General features: G+C 34.5%; 3 protein-coding genes across 9 annotated transcripts; 1 reads left to right on the forward strand and 2 right to left on the reverse strand.

Moving 5' to 3' along the window:
- Positions 4,227–9,500, forward strand: LOC109712069 (probable serine/threonine-protein kinase PIX7). Of its 3 annotated transcripts, XM_020235495.1 has the most exons (7): positions 4,234–4,883; positions 6,142–6,461; positions 6,803–6,938; positions 7,256–7,389; positions 7,484–7,607; positions 8,464–8,814; positions 9,214–9,500. In XM_020235495.1, the coding sequence occupies exons 1-7, from the start codon at positions 4,757–4,759 to the stop codon at positions 9,228–9,230; spliced, it is 1,209 nt and encodes a 402-aa protein (XP_020091084.1). In that variant the 5' UTR covers positions 4,234–4,756; the 3' UTR covers positions 9,231–9,500. The 3 variants fall into 3 exon arrangements, with proteins under 3 accessions (XP_020091085.1, XP_020091086.1, XP_020091084.1); XM_020235496.1 differs by lacking the exon at positions 9,214–9,500 and having other exon boundaries at positions 4,227–4,883; positions 8,495–8,611; XM_020235497.1 differs by lacking the exon at positions 9,214–9,500 and having other exon boundaries at positions 4,227–4,883; positions 8,427–8,543.
- Positions 10,191–19,926, reverse strand: LOC109711186 (probable LRR receptor-like serine/threonine-protein kinase At1g56140). 2 transcript variants are annotated; one of them, XM_020234111.1, is made up of 19 exons: positions 19,771–19,926; positions 19,508–19,673; positions 19,333–19,404; positions 19,019–19,090; positions 18,838–18,909; positions 18,653–18,724; positions 18,363–18,434; positions 18,168–18,239; positions 17,995–18,066; positions 15,966–16,037; positions 15,796–15,867; positions 15,491–15,562; positions 14,341–14,409; positions 13,520–13,585; positions 13,354–13,398; positions 11,939–12,003; positions 11,193–11,578; positions 10,678–10,873; positions 10,191–10,583 (listed from the first exon to the last, which is right to left on the reverse strand). In XM_020234111.1, exons 1-19 carry the CDS (start codon positions 19,868–19,870, stop codon positions 10,405–10,407), a joined length of 1,992 nt encoding a protein of 663 aa, XP_020089700.1. In that variant the 5' UTR covers positions 19,871–19,926; the 3' UTR covers positions 10,191–10,404. The 2 variants fall into 2 exon arrangements, with proteins under 2 accessions (XP_020089700.1, XP_020089701.1); XM_020234112.1 differs by lacking the exons at positions 15,491–15,562; positions 15,796–15,867; positions 15,966–16,037.
- LOC109712232 (dehydrodolichyl diphosphate synthase 6-like) lies at positions 22,362–24,739 on the reverse strand. Of its 4 annotated transcripts, none has more exons than XM_020235688.1 (2): positions 24,567–24,739; positions 22,362–23,437 (listed from the first exon to the last, which is right to left on the reverse strand). In XM_020235688.1, the coding sequence occupies exons 1-2, from the start codon at positions 24,681–24,683 to the stop codon at positions 22,589–22,591; spliced, it is 966 nt and encodes a 321-aa protein (XP_020091277.1). In that variant the 5' UTR covers positions 24,684–24,739; the 3' UTR covers positions 22,362–22,588. The 4 variants fall into 4 exon arrangements, with proteins under 4 accessions (XP_020091277.1, XP_020091276.1, XP_020091278.1 ...); XM_020235687.1 differs by having other exon boundaries at positions 22,362–23,460; positions 24,563–24,729; XM_020235689.1 differs by having other exon boundaries at positions 22,362–23,460; positions 24,567–24,652.

Below are 24,822 nucleotides of genomic sequence, written 5' to 3' on the forward strand. Positions count from 1 at the left end.
AAAAATGAATATAGTGCCAACTCTACATGCAATTTTTGTAAGAATAAGTGTCTTACATTATTACTTTTCTCTAAACTAAATCAAATTCATCTTTTAGGCCTTGCAAAAATTAAGTAACAAAATAATTTACAAATGTTTAGTGCTCCATTCCTTTGTGAACAATCTTTTGTTTTGTTAGTTGTATACCCTAAAAACCAATCAAGAGAAACATTATGTAGAGAGGTTTCACATATTTTTCAATAATATTAACAATACAAGTAAATTTACTATTCATAATATCTTGTCATATATGTACATAAACTCAACCGTTGAGAAAAATTCCATAGTTTGAACACGTTCTTCCTACTCTTCTTAAAAAAAATGTTAAGAGCCTATTTCCTACTTTTATTTCTATTTTTTCCTAGCATTTATCTGTAAGTCTAGTTTTAATCTTATCACCAAATTTTATTATATATATTTTATTAATCACATCTGAGGCATTGTACCACCATTCTAACATATTAGCTATTAAAAATATATGAAAATTCTACGAGACGTTGAGAACCCATCTCATAAACTATTGTAAAATTTATTTACAAGCACACTAAGATGCATAAGATAAGAGAAACATAGGGAGCAAGTTTTGCAGGAGAGCAATAGACGCAAAAGAGGAGGAACATCGATGGAAAATAAGAATTGTTATAAATTACGACAAAACCTACCAAAGAAGCACAAATTTTGCAAGAACTTTTAGTCATAAATGAAAATATGTATAAAGGGAAATTCCTCTATAATATTTATATTTGGAGTTTTATAGATAGTGTAAAAATTCAAAGAAAAAGTTGAAGCACGAATAAACAAAAGTATCTTATATTCAATTTGTAAGTATTTGAAACAAAATATATCTTCTTTGACTAAACAGTTTCTTAATTGAATATTTTATTAGAAATTGAGCCATTTGCCAATCATAGTAAAGTCTAAAATACAAATGACAAGAATCATAATATATGTACACCTTTCTTATAATAACAAACTACTTAAAATTTCTCGTCAATTGATAAGAAATTGGTCCAAAATTTCTGAACTAAATTTTCTGCCTAGTCATGTTCGAAATGGCTGAAGGTTGGCTGGACCAAGTCGCAATTGAGATTTATGGACACTGTGTCTGTACGCTTTAGGTGACTTGGTTATATATTTCTAACCGCTCGAACTTTTGACATTAATAGTTAGCGCCAATAATTCGACAAAAGGACTATAAGTACTAGTAATAATAATTGAGTTTAAGTACTTAGGGCTGGTGGTTTAGGCCTAACGAGTTATTATTATTATTAGTGGGTCGAATCATTACAATTGGTATCAAAACTGAATACAAGTCAAAAGTATGAGAGTTAAGTGCTATGTGGAAAAAAATGCTACGCCACGCGTTTTATAAGAGCCGCCTCTAGAATCCAGAAGTGTGAGAGGTAGGTGATATGTAATGCAAGGTGCTACACCACGCGTTTGGTGGGAGACACCAGTTGAACCTGCAGAATCCTTTAAAATCTTACATCGCCTGCTAATTTCGGTCTATATGTTTGTAATCAGGTTGAATTTCACATCGCCTGATAGTTCTAGTTTATATATCGATGATCGGATTTGAATCTGACGAGAAAAAGAATTCTAATTAGGAATATAAAAAATCATGGACACTAGTAATAATAACTAAACCTAAGTATTTTGGACCGACCCAAAAAATTATTATTTCTAGTGGGTCGAATCGTTAAAGTATAAGACACGTTTTGACCTAAGGAAAATCGCTGTATATCGACTTGCAAAATCACTTGATCCAAGTTTCAAGTAACTTGATTGAGCAGTTGAGTTTTTTGAGCCTCGAGTTGTCTTGCGAAGCCAGTAGCTAAGATGGCTTAAAAAAATCACCAAATCGACTCGAATAGGCCGAGCTTTACGCAAGTTATAGGTTTTCTGAACAAAGGTTCTTACATACTCTGCAAATGATAACATGGCCATGCTCAATGTTACAAGCAGCTTCTCCAACTTGGGAGATTCATGCAAATAAATGATGTCTCCATCCACTAGTTATGGGACCATTTTTAGCCATGGTCCCCTTATTTAGTGGTTTCAATATTGGAGTACTAGCTAACTGCTCTTCTTTATTTAGAAAGCGAGCTGCTAAACATACCTCCCAGTATCCTCCATAACTATATGAGTATAGAATCTTTCGTACTTATAAGTTGTTTTCGATAATGGAGCTTCCGAATTGATGATCCAAACTGTTAAATATAATCTAGAATATTTGAAACTTGTAGAAAATAAATTTCGTAATTTATTGAAATTATAAGAAAGTTTATCAAGCAGACATAAAATAAACGGTCAAAATCGAATGACTTTCTAAAAATTGATAATCATATACTTCAATTTAAGATTGGAGTTATTGATCTTTATTTAGATAATGAATAGAATTTTCTATAAAAAATTCAACCGATTCTAATTCTTTTACACTATTAAGCGAGCAAATATTCCATAATGGCTTTTAAAAATTATCAATTCTGAAATCTTTTGATCATAAGGTAATTAATGTCAAAAAATTATAAAATTTAATTTTTAAAAGTTTCGAATGCTCTAGATAATATTTAACGATATAAATCGTCAATTCGAAAGCTCTATCATCGAAAACGATTTATGAATACAAAGGCGATCGCACTTAACAGAGTATAGTAGCTGAACTCATATAACAATATTATTATTATTATATCCCAAACACTTTTATTAATCCTTAAGCATAACAATTAAACTCTAAATAAATCCTAATCTCTCTGTATGTGTATGTCATCACATCAACAATATTGTAAGGTATCCAAAAATGGACTGCTCAAAACATTTCTTTTTGTAGAAATAATGAAACCAAATTTCTCACATTAATAATCCATCAACCCAAGGACAAAGGTAATTGATTCTTCCACACTTGGTATACTAAAAAGGATAAAATATAAAGATGTAATTTGAACTTTAGTATATTTTGAAATAGGTGGACGATATTAAAAAGATTTTAATTTAAAACCTGATCTTATGTTTCTCTCGATTTATAAATAATTTCACGAGAAAATGAAGTCCAATCCTGCTAGAATTGGATGATTTTCATAACTAAATATTCTGCGATGTTTACATTAATTATATTCTTCCAGAGCAGTCAAAAATATAATTAAAATTCTGACTACTATCATATAGTAATATTAAAATTTCAAATATCTATTTTAGATAGAGCATAATTTACAAGACCAAGGTAAATTTCATAATTTGTAAATTATTGTAAAACTATTTATTACATACTAATATTCATTTAAAATATGAAAGAAAAGTTCAAATTAACTAAACTTGTTTGTTTGTCCGTAAACTGATTTTCAAATTGAAAATGATTTTTAGTTGAACTAACGTTCCGGTGAAAAATATTATTTCACTATTGTTTGCTTGATGGAAAGTTAATGGATTCTAAAATAAAGTTCTCACACTTTTGTATTTGTTTTACAAAAAAAATTTCACGGCAACATACAAGCCGGTAAAAAATTATAGCAGTTCATCTTCTATTATTTTTTCTATAATTGATTTTATCGTTCAAAGTAAAATTAATAATCGCTTAGAAAGATGGAGTTACAGCAACCGAAGATAAATATATAGCTAAATTACAGAAAACCTTCCTGTCAAAATATAATTTTTCACTTTTCCTCTCCGTTATTTAAAAATCTACACTTTACCTTCTTGTAAAATAAAAAATGTTCATAGGGGTACGGTGTGAACTATGATGACAAAATGATTATTTTGCCCCTCACCATGTTCACAGAAGAAAAGACTGAGAGCATTTTTGACATAAAAAATATATTATAATATTTTATAAATGGAATTCTAACAGATTACTAACGGTAGAGGGGTGAAGTGAATATTTTTTATTTTACAAGAAGATAAATTATAGATTTTTAAATGACAAAAAAAAAAATATATAATATAGCCTAAATATATATAATTTAAAATCACTTCCTCCCGCTCCACTTTCGGTGAAACAAATCAGACTCAATTCCATATATTGTTGCCAAAAATTGAATACCACTGAGGATTGTGGTAATAAAATATTCTCTCTCTCAATTGCCAAAAGGCCTTAGGACAGAATCATAGAATGGTTGGTTAAAAGCTAAGAAAGCATACTTTTTAGAGAGAGAGAGAGACAGAGAGATGCTGCAACAGCAGCAAATGGGGAGGCAAAAGTTAGAAGAGAGAGAGAGAGAGAGAGAGAGAGAGAGTGGCCATCCATCCCACCCATCCAATAGAAAGAAGGCAAAGGCAGCAGAGAGCCCTACAGCATTACATTGCTGGCCAAACTCTCACACATTCTGATGCACCCAATAACAAAATAACCAACAAAGAAAAAAAGAAAAAAGAAAAAAAAAAGAAAAGCAAAGCCTCTTTTTCACAACATATACTTCTATGATGGTGGTGGTGACTCCCCACAAACTCACTCCCCCCCCCAACCCAATTATACCCTTTACTTCTCCCTTTTCCTCCTCCTCCTCCCTCTCCTCCTCCTCCTTTTCTTCTTCTTCTTCTTCTTCTTCTTTTTATTCTTTCCATGGAGACCATGTACTTGGGTTTCTTGGTTTTATTCTTCTTGCCCACTGTTATCAAGTAGCACCTTTTTTTGTTCTTTCTTTTTTTTTTTCCTTTTTTGGGTTCTCTTTTTTTTTTTTTTTTAGTTGTGGTTGTTGTTGGTTTTTGGAAGGGACTGTGGTAGATGGAATTGGGGAGTTGTGGGTGCTGGTCGGCGGTGGCGCGCGGACTTCGAGGCGCGTGCAGGTCCTCCGCAGCTGCCGGCGGCTCTCCCAACACCCTCCCAAAGGACAGTCTTGTTCATGATGCAGGTGGCTTGTTTTTTTTACTATTATTTTTTTATTTATTCTTTTCATTAATTGTTTTCTTGCTTGTTTGTGTTGAGTTGTCTCCAAGTATTGATTGATTAGGAGGAAACCTGCTGAGCCCTGTTGCTTTGTTTTGGTTTTCTGATTGATTGATTGATTGATTTGCCCACTTTTGGGAAGTTGAGGTCAGAGTGGTTGGTGGTCATTTGGCCTTGCTTATGCATATAACAACAAAGTGCTTGACAATTGAAAAAAAAAAAAAAAAAGAATTTTGGCTCTACACAAAAAAGAAAAATATAATTCTGAGATTCGAAAGTAGAAGTTCTGATGATCGCCGGCGCTTAGATTTGCAGTTAAAGAAAAGAGAAGTTTAATATAGTTTTTCTTCGAATAACACTATACTATATTTCGCGCATAATTTAGGGGAAGTAAAGATTCTTCTCCTAGAGGAAAGCATGAGAGAGGAGAGAGAGAGAGAGAGAGTAATCATTTGATTTGTACTGTTTTGATATTTGCTAGGGGGTGGAGGGACAGCTTTGTAAGGAGAGGTCTGTCTGGCTCTCTAAATTGGAGGAAACATGTCAATGGCTTGGGGGTTGGGTTTTTCTGGTCACATGTTATAAATTTGTGGCTGCTGGTGTAATGCTGATCCTAGAACAACTTGTTCATTAATGATTGAATAGTCACAAAGTTCAAAATGCACTTAGTCATAATCGAGCTTACGGCCCTGTCTTGGATGTTGGAAATTAAATATTTAATGATAATTTATTCAGTATGAAAATTTTTTTGTGTAGTTGAAAGCTAGGAATTCGATTTTTGCTTCTTAGAATAGTATACTTTATCTAGATTTATCTTATTGCAAAAAATTAGCTTACAAGGCCGAATATGGTGTGCCATTATAGACATTTAATCACACTTTTCGGCTACCAAATACAGGAAGCTTCTTAAGAAGTTCAAAGAGGTGTGCTGAATAAAAAAGGAGGTATTTTGTTCTCGACGTGAAATTTTGTAAATTAAAGATAACTGCTTTAGAAACCCTGTAAAAGATATGAATTTAAGAACAGGAGTGTTAAGATAAGTAGTTGGCCTATAGTAGATCTTCTGATTTTTAGCACATGCTAGTTGGTTTAGAATTGCTGCTACACTTCTTTTTGGACAATTTTTTTCCAACATTTCAGGCTGAGGCTTATTACTTGGAACTTGTTATAAGTTGCTACTGCTGTCTCAGTTGGATGTTAAACACATTTTTCTCTGAACGCAGCGACAGAGACGAGATACCTAAACGCTAGTAATCGCGAGCTTGCTGCTCGTTGCGAGGCCAATTTGGATGTCGAAAGGATTGCTGATCCAACCACTGAAAAGAAAGCGACTTGCCAGTTACTTCAATTTACTTTCCAAGAGCTAAAATCTGCCACTGGTAACTTCAGACCCGACAGTATTCTCGGAGAAGGTGGATTTGGATACGTTTTCAAGGGATGGATTGAGGAGAATGGCACGGCTCCTGCGAAACCAGGCACTGGTCTCACTGTTGCAGTCAAAAGCCTGAAGCCAGATGCTCTTCAAGGCCACAGAGAGTGGGTTGTAAGTATTTCTGACCATATTTCATTATATATTGAGATGATTACATATATATTCCCCTACAAAAATTTTCACGCACACATATGTATATTCTCGTGGAAATCAGAATACTTGCAAATATGTCATCTTTGAAAAAATTTTCAATACAAAACCAATTTTCCGCCTGAACTAGATGCACCCAGCTTATGTAGGTCATATTTGTTAAAAAAACACCACTTTCAAGAACCAACCATGTATGAAAGTTCTGATTTTAGGGGGTGTATATGTAAGAACAGGATATGCACGTTAAAGCCTCATTTGTTTTTGCGGGCGGTTGGCGAATGATAGTTTATGTGTGGTTGCAGGCAGAAGTCGACTTCCTTGGACAACTGCATCATCCTAACCTTGTCAAGCTCATAGGATACTGCATTGAAGATGACCAAAGGCTGCTAGTCTACGAATTTATGGCCCGAGGAAGTCTTGAAAACCATCTTTTTCGACGTGAGCTTCTAATGTTATTTACTTCTATCTATTCTTTTGTACATTTGGATCCTTTTATGATCCTCTATCTAATGAAATTTAGTAGCGATTCGTGATTCACTTTGGAAGTACTAAAAACTGTCTTGAAATATCTGTAGTGTTTTGTAGATTCTGTCAAGTATTGAAACTTTGGAGGTTCAAATTTAGCTCGAGTGTCTTCCTTCTGTTTGATATTTTCTTGTGAATCTTGGTAGTCTTATTGTTTTCACTGCTTTTTCTTTATCTGGATTTCCTACTTTGCCCCATGCACTCTTACTAGTTTTTGTTAATGGCTGAAGGGGCTCTTCCTCTACCCTGGTCCAGCAGGATAAAAATTGCACTTGGAGCGGCAAAAGGACTTGCCTTCCTCCATGGAGGACCTGAACCGGTTATCTATAGGGACTTCAAGACATCAAACATTCTTCTTGATTTGGTACTAACTTTGTTGATATCTAGCAAATAATATCAGCAGTCGATATCTACTATGACTGTGCTTCTGTATTCATAAAGTTGAACTGTTCTTGCAGGAGTATAACGCCAAGCTTTCGGATTTTGGGTTGGCAAAAGCTGGCCCACAAGGAGATAACACTCATGTTTCAACTCGAGTTGTCGGCACATATGGTTATGCTGCTCCTGAGTATGTGATGACAGGTATGCAGTCAAAAAGTATAAATTAGTTATAGTTAGAAGAGAACTTACTATGTGACTCTTCCTCTGAGATTTAAGATCGAGACTATCGAGTTTGATATTTCCTGCATGTTTCTTAGCATTGATTTACGAGATATATGTGATTATAGTGCTGTGGTAGATGGCTTTGTTAAGCAAAAGCCAGTAAGAACTTTGCACCAGTTTTTATGTAAATATTATTAGTAAATTTGAAATTTGAAATATTTGTCAGTAAACAGTAATTTTAAGGACGTGAAGTACAAGGAAATATCTAGGAGTTCTTCAAGGATCTATGTTCACACTATCATGCCATTAGTGATGTTTGAATTGATTAAAAGGTGCTGAAGTGTCGATGCGTCGAATAACATGCTGAAAATGGTGTTGAAGTGTTGAGTAAAGTACCGAGTTAAATATAAGTACAAAAAGAATTGAGTTCTGAGCAGATGCGTGTCTAGCAATCTGGTGATCTATTTTGCATGCTTAATCCACTCGTATCTGGCAAAAATAGTAACTGCCAAGATGGTTGCTTAGGTATACAGTGTCATCCAACGATGTAAGAACTCCGTCAGTCCTAATCAAAACAGTGCTACACCAGAAGCGAGGGCATTGAATGCATCACAGAAACTGCATGATTTTCGATGGTTTTGAGTATTTCTGATCTCTCAAGCATGCAAAATATTTCATCTGGCACGAATAGATAATGATTTTGAATTTCATGAATGCTTTGGTAAGCTGCTTTGCGTTATTTACTGCCAATGACTTCCTGATTGTCTTAATGTTCTTTTATGATTCGATTATCTCAAGGCTACTAAGACCATCAAGTCTGTAAAATGCTATCCAGGACACTTGACATCTAAGAGCGATGTGTACAGTTTTGGTGTAGTGATTCTTGAGATTTTAACTGGTAGAAGGTCTGTGGACAAAAAGCGGCCAAGCGGCGAACAGAATCTGGTCGCATGGGCTAGACCGTATCTGAGCGAGAGGCGAAGGCTCTACCAGCTCGTAGACCCTCGGCTGGAGCTCAACTATTCAATAAGAGGAGTTTACAAGGTCGCTCAGGTCGCATATTATTGCCTAAGTCGGGACCCAAAATCTCGCCCTTCGATGGATGATATTGTTAAGTGTCTGACTCCACTTCAAGATCTAAATGACTTGGCTGCATTATCTTTTCGCTCTCGCTCATCTCAACGAGGTTGGTAAAATGATAGGGTAAAAAATGTTGATAGTCCCTGTACTTGCACAACAATGTGACTTAGTCCATGAACTCTTATTTAAACATTCTAGTCAATGATCTTTCTATTATTTTACCATTTCATTCATGATCTCTAATTACCTTATTTAACACCAATTCAATCACATGCTCCCAGTGTGATCCTGTTTTTGTAGAATGACCATTTTATTACTGAATGGTTGTCAGAGTTGCATTAGCAAATTTAAGGAACTAAATTACCTAATTTCAGGAATTATGTTGCAATATAACGATAGTACGGGGATCATCTATGCATTTTACTCTAAATTTAATGTCAAATTTTCATAATAGGCACTTCTTTGTGCGTTGCTAACGAGGCTAACTTTTTTTCTCCTCTTACAGGCAAACTCCGACATTGATGATGTTTAAATTTTAGCAAATGCTGCGGTGCTGAGATTCTCATGATTGTTGTATCTTTAACTAAAGTGTGTAAAGTAGGCTGCAACTGATTGTCAAATTCACGCATTTAAGCCCCAAAATATTGTGATATTAGGACATGAACTGTCCTGCAGTTAGGGTTTCTTGATGTGCAATATTTCATGTATGATTTAGATACCACTTGCGTAAGTTTTAATACTTCAGGGTGATCATTTCAAAGTTACAGAGCATAGTCTCTTCTAAGCGATTTACAGAGCAGGGTAATTCGATGTTCATTTCCGCTTGGTTCGATGAGCTAATGATAAAATTTGTGTTGCTAACCCTTTTTCGCTCTCCAACAATATCAAATCAAATGGACAGAGTATATATCATACCAATGTTGCATGTTTGTTGATCTATTGCGTATTCGGAAGCTTCGATCTTTTAACAGAATGACACGCAATGCGGGATGCCGTTATTCGCTGAGATGATTGATGTAGTCTAGTTTTGGTTTTGTTTGTTGGTCTCTTTCACACATTTGCTCTGGTTTTGATGAGTAATACAGTTTATTGCTGAATGCTAAAGATCTGATCCATATTTACTACCCATATTTTTAGGTTAAAATGTGTGGAGTCACAACTTATCTGCCACACCAAACACCACATAGTTCTAAGAAGCCAAATCAGTTACAAGGTATCATGATAAATGCTGACTTATTAATAATATTTTGAAGTGAGTTGTGATTAGCTATCAACTCATCATTCCTCTTAGATTGTCAAAAAGATAACTAACCATTATCTTGCAATTTGGTGTGTTGATGCGGATCCTCTTTCATTTACGTGTCGAGTAAATTGATCATGTTTCTAAATTCTCATGTTACCTCAAAAATAAAAATTAATTCTTCTAGAATGACCTTCAAGTATGTCTGGACTGACAAAATTAGTAATATCACAAAAAAATTCTCCAACAAATCAAACTTTGGTTCTTGTGTTTTCTTTTTCTTTTTTTCCTTGGTTGTAAATTCCTATTTTGCTATACAAGCCTTTATCTGTCCAACAGCTCACAACTATGTAAAAAGATACATGAACAAAGACTAGATTTATAGGGCAAATCCACACAGAAAAATACACACAAACATGCACAATGAAAGAAACAGAAAAAATAATAATAATAGAATCAACTTTTTTCTTCAGGAGCACTATGAGTTTGTGTTCGGCCTATTGCGGTCCATTTCCACCGTAGGTAAACGATGGACGAAAGTATCGCAGCACCAGCAATGCAAAGAGATGCAAAACCCACAAGCCTCCCTGCCATTCCCTCTTTGTGTGTGGAGGGCAAATTTGTCCTATTGAAGTCTTGAAAACGCAAATTTAAACGAACGAAGAATTCATTGTCAGAATGTTGAGTCAGGAAAATTTGGGGAAGGACAAATGAGAAAGAAAAAATGACCTGGATAAACATGTATTGCCGACACCAACGGCCCGTAAGTTCCTTCATATGGAATGCAACAGGTACCTTTCCCAGCCCAGAAGAAATGTATGTCCATAACAGAATTAGTAACATTTGCTTCAAAGGTCTTGTTCATAGCCCTTTTCGATCCCTTTGCTTCATCAATAATGTTGAAATCTTGCAAGACTCTATTTCCCTACAGTTGAAAAATTAAAAAAAGAAAAGAAATTAAGCGCTGGAAATTTTGATACCTCTAGAAATTTCCATCTTATGTTTTAGGGCCTATTTGGCTAGGCCAGAGTTTCTTTAAAATAGCTGTTTGAAGAGCTATATTCTCAAATGGCGCTGGTTCTCCGCTTTTGAGGCCTAGAAACTTATTTAGTTTCCTGCCGCAGCAAAAGTTTCAAACTATTTGTCAGCCAAAATAGAAGCTTGTTGCTTCTTAAAGTAGAGAAGTTGTTTCCTAAGACAGGCCAAACGTGCACTTATTATAAAGATGGAGAAGAAAGTGGTACCTGTATGTAAATGTCGAATAAGCGCTTTCCGAGTCCTTTCCATGAGCTCGAGTTATCAGATATTACTATCTCTGCAAAGTGGAGGTTGACTGTATACTTGCCATTAACTAAACCAACGGCATAATATCGTAATGAGCTTGGTGACACCCTCGCTGTTTTATAAAGCTCGGGTTCTGATGTTCCCAGTATTTCAGCATTTGTGGTCACAATATAGTGAGAGCTATTAGGGTTTGAAGGGTGAGAGCCTACATTACTCACAACCCATTGATGTGTGGTGTTCAAGCGAAAATCTGCTGCTCCCAGAACATCAGAATCCTCATAGAATTCAGTACCAGAGGCAAATATTTTCTTTCCACCACATTTCACAGAAAATGAGGAACTTGAAGCTGTAAAAAGAATGCAATGATGACAAATATCATGCATACAAAAGTAAATTTAATTCTGGTAATCAATTCAACAAATGCAAGAATAATAATACACTGATTAACATAGCCTATGTGTAATAGTTAAAAATTCGCCCTTTTTTATTCCAAACTGGAAGAGGAATATTCAGATGTAACCATTAAGTAAACGGAGTTATCTGCTTGTAAAGATTACTCATTAATTGAATAGTTTGTCGGGCACCGCAGAAGTTGTCCAACTGGTTGCACATTTGAATAAGTATGAACTGACGTGAGAGCAACTCTTGGGACATTAATTCTACTGATTGTGTCTGAACATGGAGAAGTGAAGAATACAAAACTTACAAGTCAAATTTTGTCCACTGCATGATGTGTCCTCATGGAGGCAGTATAGTATATCTGAACTTCTACTGCATAATTGAAAGAAGAAAAGTTAGCCAAACGAGGGGGAAGAAAAAGAGAAAAGAAAGAAAAGAAGGTTCGTGTGAGAAAGATCTTTTCGATAATGAGTAAATTGGCTTTTCCATTGCAGCACTCCTTACCACGACAGATAAGATATAATAAAAAGCACAGAAATGTTTCTACAGTTTAAGGGAGAAAAAAATGAAAATTTTTCATCATCTATGAGTTGTGCTGAACCACAGAAACAAAACTTAATTTGCTAAGTTATCTTCAATTTTACTTGGCTAAAGTTAGCGCAATATATTTCTAAAATTTGTCGCATTGATATTATGAGAATTGTTGACAGGACAGCTAGGCCTTAAGAGTACCTTGCGCTAATCGAGGAAAATTACACCTTCAAAATTCATGTGATTCTATGTCCAGCGAAGTCATATGCTGCACCTAATCGAGGAAAATTACACCTTCAAAATTCATGTGATTCTATGTCCAGCGAAGTTATATGCTGCATCTAACCCACTAGTATTAGCAAGTTCTTGGGTCTAAACTCTAAACCTAGCAACTAAATCCAAATTATTCATACTAGATCTCTCAAGCAGTCTCTCACCATCTAGTGTGGGACTTCTCCAGTTTTGACAAATTATGCTCGAGAATTTATTTATTTATTTTGGACGTTCTCGAATTTTCATGGAGATTGCTGAAAAGATGATCACAATTCACAGATTTTTTATAATTCTATGAGCTAATTAAACTTGGTGCATGGACACTGACAGACAATTTGCTCATTTGCTTTGTGCATGGAACTAAAACATGTAGCTATGGAAGGTATAAATAAGCTTGCCTTTGATGCTTTTTGTTTTTTTGCAATACATACTATAGTATTGCTATTTTTGCATCATCAGTGATTAGGTTCTTAGTTCTTACCTCGTTAGGGAAAATGCTGCTGTTATTTTTTACACGATCATGGGCCAAACATAGTTATGATCGACCCCTCAGGGTCATACAGTGTTCTTGACTTTTGAATCATGTCTTCGTATCTATTGCATGGTTCAAAAGTTACAAACACTTTGCCAGCTGAACCATTACTTTATTACCATAGTTCTCTAAGTTTGACCCTATGATCCATTATGTCTGCAAAGCTTTAGTTCTAACAATTTAGTCCCTGAAATTTAAATCATTGCATAGGACAAACTTCAGGGACTAAATTGTTAAAGTCAAAACTAAGTGGGCATAATGGACCGTAGGGTCAAATTTACAGTAAGTAATGTAGTAAACCATAAATTCAACCTTGCTGTACATTAATATCGATACATACTGTCAGATCATTTCATTTATATCCTTTTCCGTCAACTAAGGCTTACCTGTCATATATTCTTCTTGAATCAATTAAAGTTCCAATGAAGTTCCTGCAGAAAATTAAATCGAGTAAACTGAAAGTATCCAAATAACTAGTTTCATAAGATGGTGATTATATTTTAGTATAATTATGTACCTTAATACAGTGGGTTAAGGGAAAAGTAGACATACATCGAGAAACCTTCTTTATTATGATCATAAGGAAGACTGCCAGAGATAGGATTGAAAGACACATCTCTGCAATGATTGTAAGAAAATGCACAAGAACAGTGTTGGATCAGCAAATGCGTGAAAGAAGACATGGAATAAAGTACTGAGAAAGGATCTACCGGCTAAGACAGGCAAGATGCAACTGATTGTGACAAAAATGAGAATTCAAGGATGGAAAGAAATTTAAACAATCGATCATCTAGATTCTAGAGTCACGCAAATGAACAAAGCTTCACAAGTAGAGATTACAAAATTACCCAATTATTTTTCATTATTTAACAATATTTGTTAGTTTCTGAATTAATGAAAATGAGAAATAAAACTTTGGCAAAACCAAGTAGTCCTAGATAATCTATATATACTACGTTACCAGCTTTATCAATGTTCTTAGTTTTTTGTATTCAGCAAAATTGACAGGTACTAATTTACTATTTACTACAAAATCAAGTATTCCCAAAAGTTAAATCTCTATTTTCATCAAATTTCGGTATATAATGCACAAGTTAAATTTACAATCAGTATATTTGAAACATTTCACCATTTTATGTAACAAGTTTTCCAAAAACTATTTGAGCTAGCAGATCTTAATAAAATGAGGAGATCCTGCTTCCTACAACCATCAGAAACATGCAGAATCAGAATAGAACTTAAAACCTAAAAGAATGAAGGAATTGGCAGCAAAAAATTGACTTTAAGTGATTCGTCCTAGCTATTGTTACAATGAACTAAGATAGGAAACTAATTCAGAACATATTGCGAGAAAAGTATGTTAATCAACTTACAAAGCTGTGAGGTTTGGAGTAATTATACCAGTAGGGAGGTCGCCAGTCAAGTTATTTGTACCTAGATAACTGCACAGAAGGAAATACTTTATGCAACGGAATGGAAAAGCAATATGACACAATATGCCGTACTTTTATATGAAAAGAAAAGTATAATATAACAGGGGAAAATAATGAAAACCCATGTTCCAATTAGAAAAACCAAGATATCGGGACAATGAGGAAAGAAACACGTGAAAATAACAGATACATTGCAACTATTTGCAACTCATTGTTTTGCACACACTTTGTCTCTTCAAAAACAGCCCAATGGTTGATTTTATCTTGTTCATATATATGTGGAAAGACGTTCTAGTAAGAGTGGCCACTGAAATTGGCTACCAAATTTTCTTTAACTAGATAATGAATGTTGATTGCATATAATAATTTGTTCTGCAGACTCATCCAGTCTAAATCTAAACACCATTGTTTTAAAATGCGGCTCCTGTGGAGGAAATCCAGTCCCATTAACATAACACTTACATAACTGGCGGGAAATATGGCAAGCCCTTGACCCTCCACGACAACTAATATAGTGGATGATACAGGCCGCTTTGAACAACCATGGAAAAAGGATTTTATTTTGATATAAATGTGTACATTGAAGTCCAAGCAAAGCACTGGCAGAAGGAATTCCAAGCAATAGAGGACTAAAGCTGCACATGCTTCTATAAGCCAATGATTTAATTAACAAGTCAACAGATCTCTATATGATTTACTAACAAGTTAATTGATCTCTCTATATATAAATATAAGAGAACTAGCAAGTCAGCAAAGAAAGAGATGGAAAAGGAAAGAAAGAGTAGAGTTGGCATAATCTGAGGGATGTTGTTACTTTCCTCCCTAGTGACTTGGTCAGTTTAAGCATTTCTTTCATTTTTTTTGACACTTCTAACTTCACACCATTAAACATTTTATAGCGATTGAAAGCTGTAAAGCATAAACAGCATAATAAGAATAATTCTACTACTGCAATTTAAATTAATTGCCTTCTCATTGGACTTAAAATCATACAGGCAGGTTTGGTTCTTAATCTTATGAAAAGAAAAGGCAACTAGAATATACTAACAAAATCAACAACCTATTTAGAGAAGAATTGAATTGAACTTACAGATGTTGCAAGGAGCTAAAATTTTGAAATGACCTTGGTATCTGACCGCTTAAATTGTTGAAGCTTAAATCTCTGTCAGCATCAAATAGGAGGATATCAAATTATTCAGATATCATTTGATATTGAAAAATTATATAGTTTGTGGTAGTTTACATTATTAGAAATGCATGGCTGTTTGTTTCTGGTAGCCAGGTCTACGGAATTCTAGCTTTGTTAAGGGGCTATTGCAAGTGGCTGAAATTTTATCTTTAATATGTGTTGGAGAGTTGGGAAGAGAAGGGGCGAAATCAGACAGAGGACCTTACAGGTACGTGAGGTTGACGAATTCTCCAAGATAATCAGGGATCTGACCAGTGATTTGGCTATTTCTCAAGGACCTATCACATGATAAAATGAGAATTGTAAATTATTGATATAATCAAGACTCAAGAGAATGTTTAAATTATCTTTAGGCCTGAAAGTTATTTTAACTTACAAAATTGACAAACTTGTCAAGTTCTCCAAGAAAGAAAGAGAAGAATCTGGAGGTATAAGATCACCGAGTATCCTGTATGAAATGCTCTTTAAAATTTAAAACTTCAACAATATTCAGTTTTAGAAGATAATACTAGATCAAATCATTAGACAAACATAATGTTCATATAATCTAAACTGGGCTTCTAGAGAATTCTGAAAAGATCATTCTATGTTGGAAGGAAAACAGTCTCAAAATTCTCAACATGTGCAACATTTATTTCTTGTAAAGGAGTTCATAACATGTTCAAAATTATGAATTTTTATCCTATTGACTAATCAATCATACGAAACAAATATCCCAAAATTGTAAAAACTTAGAACTTCAGAAAGAGACTTGAAAGCATAAAAGGGTAAAACAATCTGCAGAGGTTGGCCACTAAGAGAGCAGTTGGATTGATGTAATTACAATTTTATCTGTACATCATACTTAGTGGGTGTAAGAACATAATTTCCACTGTCAATCAAACGACACTGAGAAGATCTACTGCTTAGTTGCGGGTTCATTTTCTTGAAAATAGTTTCATCTCAGAAAGGTTTGAAGTCGTGTTCATGGAAAGATCAAAATATAACTCATGGCTAGGTGATGGATCTCCTTGGCTTCTTTGTACATGAAAACAGAACTACCGGTTATAGTCTCACTAAGCATTAGTAAATGAATTTATGCTTGAAATGCTATTTCGCCAATCCAACTCCCCATAAATATATACCACCGTTATAACCTAATTCAGACAATTGGTATAGTTTTGCCAGTGGAAATAGTGGCAGCAAAGGCAGATACGGATAGAGATTTAAATATTGTAACTTCTCAACAAACTCTACGGCAAAAAATGACCTGATTGAACATTGGAGTTTGCACACCTAATCACTCGGATCTTTCATATTTCAAAGTCTTCTTGGCTTTGTTTGGTTCGGGTATAAGTAAGAACTGCTTGTTTCAGGGATAGGTACAAGTTCAGGTATAATTAAGAACTAGACCAATTTTGCATTTGGATTAAAATTAAGTTGTTCTCGAAAATAAGAAAAATAACGTTTGGATAGATAAGATAGAATAAGAAGAATAGTGGGTAGTTATAAATAGAAAATAATGATATTACCCCTCTTATTATATTTGAATTTCAATTTTTAAATTTTAAATTTTTATATTTTCAAATTTAAAATTTTAACTTTTAAATTTCAAAATCCAAAATTAAAATTTAAAATTTGAAATCTCAAATTATAAACTTTAAATTTTTAAATTTTTAAATTTTAAATTTCAAATTTCAAATTTAAGATCAAATTTAAATTTGAAAAATATAAAATTTTAAATTTTAAAATTTAAAATTTTAAAATATCAAATTTTAAATTTTAAATTTAAAACTTAGAATTTAAAATTATAACTTTAATTTTGAGATTACAGATATAAAATTTAAAAATTTAAAATTTAAATTTAAATTTTTTAAATTTTAAATTTAAAAAATTAAAATAGGATTAGGGACAACTGTTCCCATCCTATTCCCACCTTTCCACCCTTAGCAGGTTATTCCAGTGGGAACAGCTGTTCCCACCCTTAGCATTTAGTATTTGGGGAACAATGAGGGAAAACCCCTTATCCCGACCCTTGTTCCCCAACCAAACTGGGTGTTAGAGAATAGCCATGGTCAAAATTACTTAAAAAGAAAAAATAAGAAAGACAAACATTAGTCAGCATCATCTACTTACCTGTATTTACAAGAAAGGGCTCAAATCTCTTTGACAAGCTTGATGTGAAGCCCTACATACTTTCAAAATGCATCTAACACATAACCAGCATGAATGGACTTTTTTCTTGCTATTCTAGATCAGTTATATGAACTATAACAGCACAGTTTTACTTTTTAATGATAAAAAGCAGAAGTCCTACTTTTTTTTTTGAGAAGTCCTACTTTTACTAATAAAAAGCCATAAATCACTAACGTATAAATTTAGACACCATTATGAACGTAAAAAGATACACAACTTGTAATACTTACAAGACTTCTAGTTTTTCCAGGGCGGAGAAGATTGTTGGAATAGGTCCTTTAAGCGATGTCCCATAGATCCGTCTAGCAAACAACACAAAACTGCTTTCAGATGATAGTGAAAGAAGAGAAAACATCACATAATTATTTACAAGTATTTAGTTGTGTGACAGTGTGAGTTATACAAATCCGTCAGATCTTTTAAGCTTCCAATGAAAGACGGTACAGTCCCTGTGATGTCATTATCAAATACCCATCTGCAACAGAATTCAACATACTCACAAGAGTAATTTCAAATTTTAACCCTCTATAAAATTGAACACCAGTTAACTTACTGAAAATAGAAGTAAACAGATAATGAGGAGGTCAAAACCACTTACAAGGCTTTAAGCTTCCTTAACTTTGCTAGCTCATGAGGAAGATCTCCAGTAACTCCACTACTGTCAAAGTACCTAACTATGTGGAGAGTACATGCTTAGCATAAGAAAGTTGATTATAAAGGGTAAGCATCACAAACACATTCAAAAATGTGAACAAAAGTTACAATATACGTGAACTATCAAGTTCATAAGCTGGAAATAGAGTTGGACTCAAGCCTACATAGTCATTATCTAACAGAAAGAAAATATATAATATCTATAGCTAAAAAGAAAAAGGCAGTTGTACTTACAAATATTGAAGGCTGGTCAAGTTTCCAAGTTCCTCTGGGAGGACACCATTGAATCTGTTTGAACGAAAGCTTCTGGAAACACATAAATGAGCAAAGGCTAAATCACCAATAGAATATTTACCGGTTACCTATTCAAGTCAAAAATGTGAATTCGAATTAGACCAAAAACAAGTGAGTTGTCTTACAGTGAATACAGTTTAGTAAGATTCCCAAGCTCTGATGGCACATTCCCAGATAATTTGTTCATGCTCAAGTCCCTACATAAGAAAATAATTAACTTAGATATTAAATTATAGGATGCAGGATATTGATCATATTTACTACCTCAAATAACAAAGGAAGATAGAATTATAGGATGAGAATCACAAGAAGCTCATATTGGAGAGGCTGCCGATTGCAGGCGGTACTTGGCCGCTCAACAAGTTTTGACTCAAATCCCTACATCCACAAACCCAGTAAAACAAATTAACTTATAGGAACAAAGAAGAATTAGCTAGTTAACATCCCTCTCTAATTTCCAACCACACATAAGATGTATTACAAGGATGTTGCAGTGATACGTCGATAACACTGTCATACTTGATATGATTAGCTCCTTTATATAACCCAGATAAAATGAAATCCACTAGAATTTCTTAAATTTTCATGTACAAGAACATTGATGAGTTGAGAGAACTCACAACTGGACCAATTCTTTCAAGTCGAAGAGCTCATTCGGGATCTCGCCAACAATGTTGAGGCCACTCACCTTCCTGAAAAATACTCCCCCGGCATCCGAATTCAGAGTTCGAAAAAACATCGAAAACAAAGAGCAAGTAAATGAAACAAATGATCAAAAAGCGATTTTGAACCCACAATTCGACAATGTGGCAGGTATTGTCAACTGGGCTCGAACAATTGCAATTGACCACAAGATTCTCCTTTGGGGCATTCAACCAAGCAGTTGGCGCGCACGGGTCATGCGGCCGGTTCAACATCCCCAATATGTTCCACGAATCGAACACCGCTATTAGCGCTGATACTGGAAGAACCATCATATGAAGTTTAAGGATTCGACTACAACGTAAAATTTGATTTGGAACGTAAAAATTTGGATAGATAGAGAAAGGAGAAGGGACCTTCGATGGTGTCGGTAGTGGTGGTGGTATTGGTTTGGGAAGCGCCGAGGGGAAGGAGGGAGAGGGTGGAGGTGAGGAAGAGGAGGATGAGAGGTGCCATTGTTGGATTCGGTGGTGAGAAAATGGAGGAGGAGAATGGTAGTGGTGACGATGAAGGTGAAAGTTATACATACATATAAAAAGTAAATTGCAAGTTTGGTCCTCAACTATAGGAGTTCCGACATTTTGGTCCTCAAACTTTAATTTATTAAGATTATTTATTCGAACTTTCAAAATTATTATAATTAAAGTTTCCTAATTTAATTTACTAAATACACATCGCTAATATAGCAGCATATTAATTATTAATGTATTATTAATCACAACGTTATTATATCACTTTTATGTTAGTGATACATTTATATTTAGTTAACTAAACTGAATTATAGCACTTGATTGTAATAGTCTTAAAAATTCAAACTAAATATTATAAACAATTAAATTTTAAGGATCAGAACATCACAACATCATAGTTTGAGGACCAAACGTGCAATTTACCCTTAAAAACGAACCGTTGACTTGGCATTTTGAATTGTTTGACGGGGCCGGCACAACTCGGGAAATTTTTTGGTGAACCGGGTGTATCCGTACATATCATACACCACATCCAATATTTTTACGATTAATAAATGTCTTAAAACTAAAATATAATTCTGTTTGGAGACAAAAAAAAAAAAAATGAAAAAAAGAAAAATTATCAGCTAAGTATTAAATTAGTACCAAAAAGTAATGATTTTGAAAGAGGCATTGTAGATTTATAAGAAATAAATACATAAAATTTATGGGTTTTTTTATTTACTTGTTATATATATAGGCCTTTTTAATTCCCTTAGAAAAAGCTTTTTATTTTTCAATTTAAATATTTATGGTTAATTAAGTTAAAACTTTTTTTTGAATTTTTTGACTCAATTCACTATTAGTAGTTAATTAATCTAATTTTATTTGCGACAAAATAGCTTAAACTATTAAATTTCATGAAATTATCAGTAAAATTTTTAATTTGTTTGACTAAAAGTACTCAATTCCCACTTACAAGTGGGTGCAGATTATGGAATAGTAAAATGCAAAATATTTTTTTTCTTTTGTGAATCGTAAAATAAACTAATTTATTACAATGTTTAGCTGTAGGTGTTTATAATGAAACAAAAATAGAATTATAAGATTGTAAACTATATGCCCCCCCCCCCTACAGTTCAACATATTTTTTCTTTGCTTTCCAGTGGTTTAAAAAGTTATACTTAATTATCCTATAAATGTCACCATATGATTTTTCAAAAATTTTTACTTTACCATCCCATTTGATATAGAATTTTTTGGTAAAATAAAAATTAAACCGCAGAGGAGCAAAGCGCAATTTTGTAAACCATGGAGTGGCAAGGTGAAAATATGCTATAACATAGGGGGTCAATTTGAAGTTTGCCTTTTTTAAAAAAAAAAAATTATGGGGCTGAAAATTTATGAGAGCAAAAATGAAATTTACCTATAAATGATTCCTTTCATTTGTAAATGTAACAACAAGACCACTCAAGCAATAGAATAAGTGGAAGAACTAGTCTTTGGAAAGAGCCATTTCTAAAATTTAAAACATAATTTAGCTTAAATAATGTTAATAGAATGGTCTAGATAAAGACATGCCACTAGATTATGGGGTTTCCCAAGAAAGAAAAAAAACAGTTCAATGCAGTAATTCTTTAATGGGCTTACACAAATTTAAGAACTACATAAAAAAAGGGCTAAATTACAAAAAAACCTCCCTTATTAAAATTCGATTTTTCACTTTTCCTCCTGTCATTTAAAAACCTACACTTTACCCCCTTGTAAAATAAAAAATATGCACTTCACTCCCTACTGTTAGTCTGTTAGTAATTCATTAGGGTTCCGTTATAAAATATTTTTTATGCCAAAAATACCCCTCCACCCTCTTCCCTGTTGCTTCGCCTCCCTCCGCATCTCCGCCTCCCCGCTGCCTCGCTCTCCTCCACTGTCTCGCCCTCGCCCTCGCCCTCGCCCTCGCCCACATCCTTTTCGCCCTCTGCTACCTCGCCTTCGCTTTCGTTGCCCTTGCCTATCTCTCCATCAACGCCCACCTTGATTTTCTCCCTTGTATCGCTGAAATCAAGGGACGGCGAGAGTGCAAGAGTGCAGGAGGAGAAGGGGAGCAGGTGGAGAAGAAAATGGAGAGAAATCGGAGCCAATTGAGGCGGCGGTTGAAGAAGATGAGGGAGAAGACGAAAATGATGAGGGGCAAAATGATCATTTTACACACCGTACCTTTCCTGTGAACATTTTTTATTTTACAAGGGGACAAAGTGTATATTTTTAAATGACAAGGGAGAAAATAAAAAATCGGATTTTGACAGGGGTTTTATATAATTTACCCTCTAAAAAGATCAATTTATGCTTAATTACATTCGACAAGCGAGAGAACTAATCAAATTCACCAAGTTCCCTGTTCTGAATAAATATTACTCCTCTTCGACAGATTCTGAAAATGCTTTCAAATATTTCTGCTTCAATCTATCAAGGATGCCACATACAATGCAAGATCCAAATCATTAGAAACCACTTCATTTATTTCTTATTTCAGGTATAAAAGTCACATCAATCTCCCCAATTTTCCATTTTTTCTGATTTGCAGATATACTGCTAGGAAGAACTACATGGATAAATATGCAACACATTACAGGCAGTAAGAGTAAACTCATAGTGCAATTTCGACAACGCACCGATCAAATAAATCGTGGTGCAATTTCATTTATAAATCATCAAACAATGGGCTTCATTCGTTCTTCTTACTCAAATTTCTTGTGTCTTCTAAGTAAGAGTAAACTCTCTGATACTCCAATATGGCCCAGATAAGATGCCGAAGAGAAAACTCAGGCCAAAGTCGGACTGGATTCTGCAAGTGGCTATTCGTGCTCTGCCACAGTAAAAAATTACTCAATCGAGTCTCCCCCGAAGTTCTAATCACAATATCCGGATCCGGGCAACCCGCGGTATAAAAATGCTGCTCCAAATCAGCCACCGAAACATCACTGTCCGTTTCATTTCCCATACCATTAACTCGACCGTGTTCTCGTTGTAATCTCTCCCTCCTTTCTCTACAAACTTCTTGAACAGCATGCATAATCTCATCCGCGGATGTGTAGGCCACGCACACCGAGAGCACCGGGCCTTTGTTGCTCGCGGTGCTTGCCATTAATTCCTTAGCTGCTGATCTTACTGGCTCGCTCAAGAGGTCTAAATTTCCCCAAAAATTAACCCTAGCACCGTATCTGTTGATTACGCTATCTTGTTTTAACAGCTCGTCAATTTTCTCCTTCATTAAGTCCATCAAGAACCGGACTTCAGAAGAGTCTCTTTTGAAGTTGTCGATGCTGAAAGCGTATACTGTTACATACTTTACGCCCATTTCGTAGCAATACTTGAGATTGGAAGTGAGAGTCGTAAAGCCGTCACGGTGACCCACGCCTTGTTTGATGCTCCTTTTCTTAGCGTATCTGCGGTTTCCATCCATGATGAATGCTATGTGGGTAGGCATGGGGCCAAATGAGAGTATCGAGAAAAGGCATTTGCGGAGGAGGCGTGATGCGCTACCAAGTAGGTTGGATGTGACGATTCCGCCTTGCTTCTCCATGCACAATAAAGATCCTAGCATGTCATATATGAGTGAGATTGTATAAGACGCGGAAATGAAACAACAATGGAAAAACTTTCAATGCAGTGTTTCGTTAGACATAAAAGAGAGGCCCGAAGACATTTGTTTAAGCTGAGAACGAGTTTTCCAAATGTCTGGTTTTACGTAAAACATCTTTCAGTCAAAAACAGTTCTATGCATTTAGGAAAAAAAAACACCCATATTTGGTTTCTACATATCTATTAGCGGAAAACGCAAAAATATTTTCATTTTACACCAAACCAATTGCAAACAAAACACAAAACTTCTTTTTCCATGGAAAATTTGTTTTCTTTAGAGACTGTTTTCAATAGTTTAAGAGGAACCAAAACGATAAAAGATAAAAGAAAGAGAAAAAGAAAAACAATTATCATTGTAGTCGAGATGGAAACTTTTCGAAAGTGGAGAATGCTAAATTTAATTGCTTTTCTGGTTAAGTTGCGTGTTGAAATGTCTCAGCAATCATAAACCCCCACCTTTCGCACTACTTGATTGTTTCCGACAGAGACAAAGACGGCTAAATCTAACGAAATATCCATAAATTCGAATCAGAAATTCATCAGAGGGTTGGAAATCCAAAAAGATAAATAATTCAAGGATCAGTTTGCACATCACTGTACATTTTAGCCAATGAAAATTGATTATGAAATGAGCAACAGAAACAAGCACCTTGCTCTAGTAATTCATTCATGCTCAGCATCACTAGGGTTTACAAAAATTGACACCAAAAAAAAAAAGAAAAAAAAGCTGTATCTAATCAACTTCCCCTAGCATGGATAATCTAAATAAATATGTGTAAAAATAACTTGTTCAAGCTCTACATCAAGAGAGATAGACACCATCATTCCCCTTAAAAAAAGCTAAAGATACTAAAAATTTACATCACAAAATCACTACTGTAAAACAGATCACAATCACTGGGAGTCCAATTATTGATTCGAGAATATAAAATATGATAAAAATAAATCAAAATTTGGACAAATTTGGCACTAAATTCGGGCGAGATTAGGCAAAAAAGAAGGAAATAATAATACAAAAAGGAGATCGAGAAAAAGAGGGTTAGGGCATTAACTGTACCTACCAAAAGAGGGGCTTTGTAGCGCCGATCGGAGAAGAGTTGAGCAAAGAGAAAAAAAAAAAAAAAAAAAAAACCTAAACTTTCGCGTCTCGAATTAATGTTGTTCTTGGTGCTGTTCATGACTCGAGTACCCACCGCCCCCAAAAAAGTAAAAAAAAAAGAAAAAGAAAAAGAAAAAAAATCTAGGTAAAATTGTATGGAGACCCCTTAAACAATGGTCGCTTTGAAACAAACTCCTGAGCTTTATATTGTCTTTTAG

Source organism: Ananas comosus, linkage group 6 (assembly GCF_001540865.1).
Source record: "Ananas comosus cultivar F153 linkage group 6, ASM154086v1, whole genome shotgun sequence".
In the NCBI taxonomy this organism is placed as follows: domain Eukaryota; kingdom Viridiplantae; phylum Streptophyta; class Magnoliopsida; order Poales; family Bromeliaceae; genus Ananas; species Ananas comosus.

Coding starts and splice junctions, on each gene's coding strand:
- LOC109712232 (XM_020235687.1), bottom strand. CDS start 24,683: ATGAACAGCACCAAGAACAACATTAATTCGAGACGCGAAAGTTTAGGT. Junction 23,461..24,562: donor CAAAGCCCCTCTTTTGGTAG/GTACAGTTAATG, acceptor ATGACATGCTAG/GATCTTTATTGTGCATGGAG.
- LOC109711186 (XM_020234111.1), bottom strand. CDS start 19,870: ATGGCACCTCTCATCCTCCTCTTCCTCACCTCCACCCTCTCCCTCCTT. Junction 16,038..17,994: donor CTGGAAAAACTAGAAGTCTT/GTAAGTATTACA, acceptor CATTTCATACAG/GATACTCGGTGATCTTATAC. Junction 11,579..11,938: donor CAGTGGACAAAATTTGACTT/GTAAGTTTTGTA, acceptor TTCTTTTTACAG/CTTCAAGTTCCTCATTTTCT.
- LOC109712069 (XM_020235495.1), top strand. CDS start 4,757: ATGGAATTGGGGAGTTGTGGGTGCTGGTCGGCGGTGGCGCGCGGACTT. Junction 4,884..6,141: donor CAGTCTTGTTCATGATGCAG/GTGGCTTGTTTT, acceptor CTCTGAACGCAG/CGACAGAGACGAGATACCTA. Junction 6,939..7,255: donor TGAAAACCATCTTTTTCGAC/GTGAGCTTCTAA, acceptor TAATGGCTGAAG/GGGCTCTTCCTCTACCCTGG.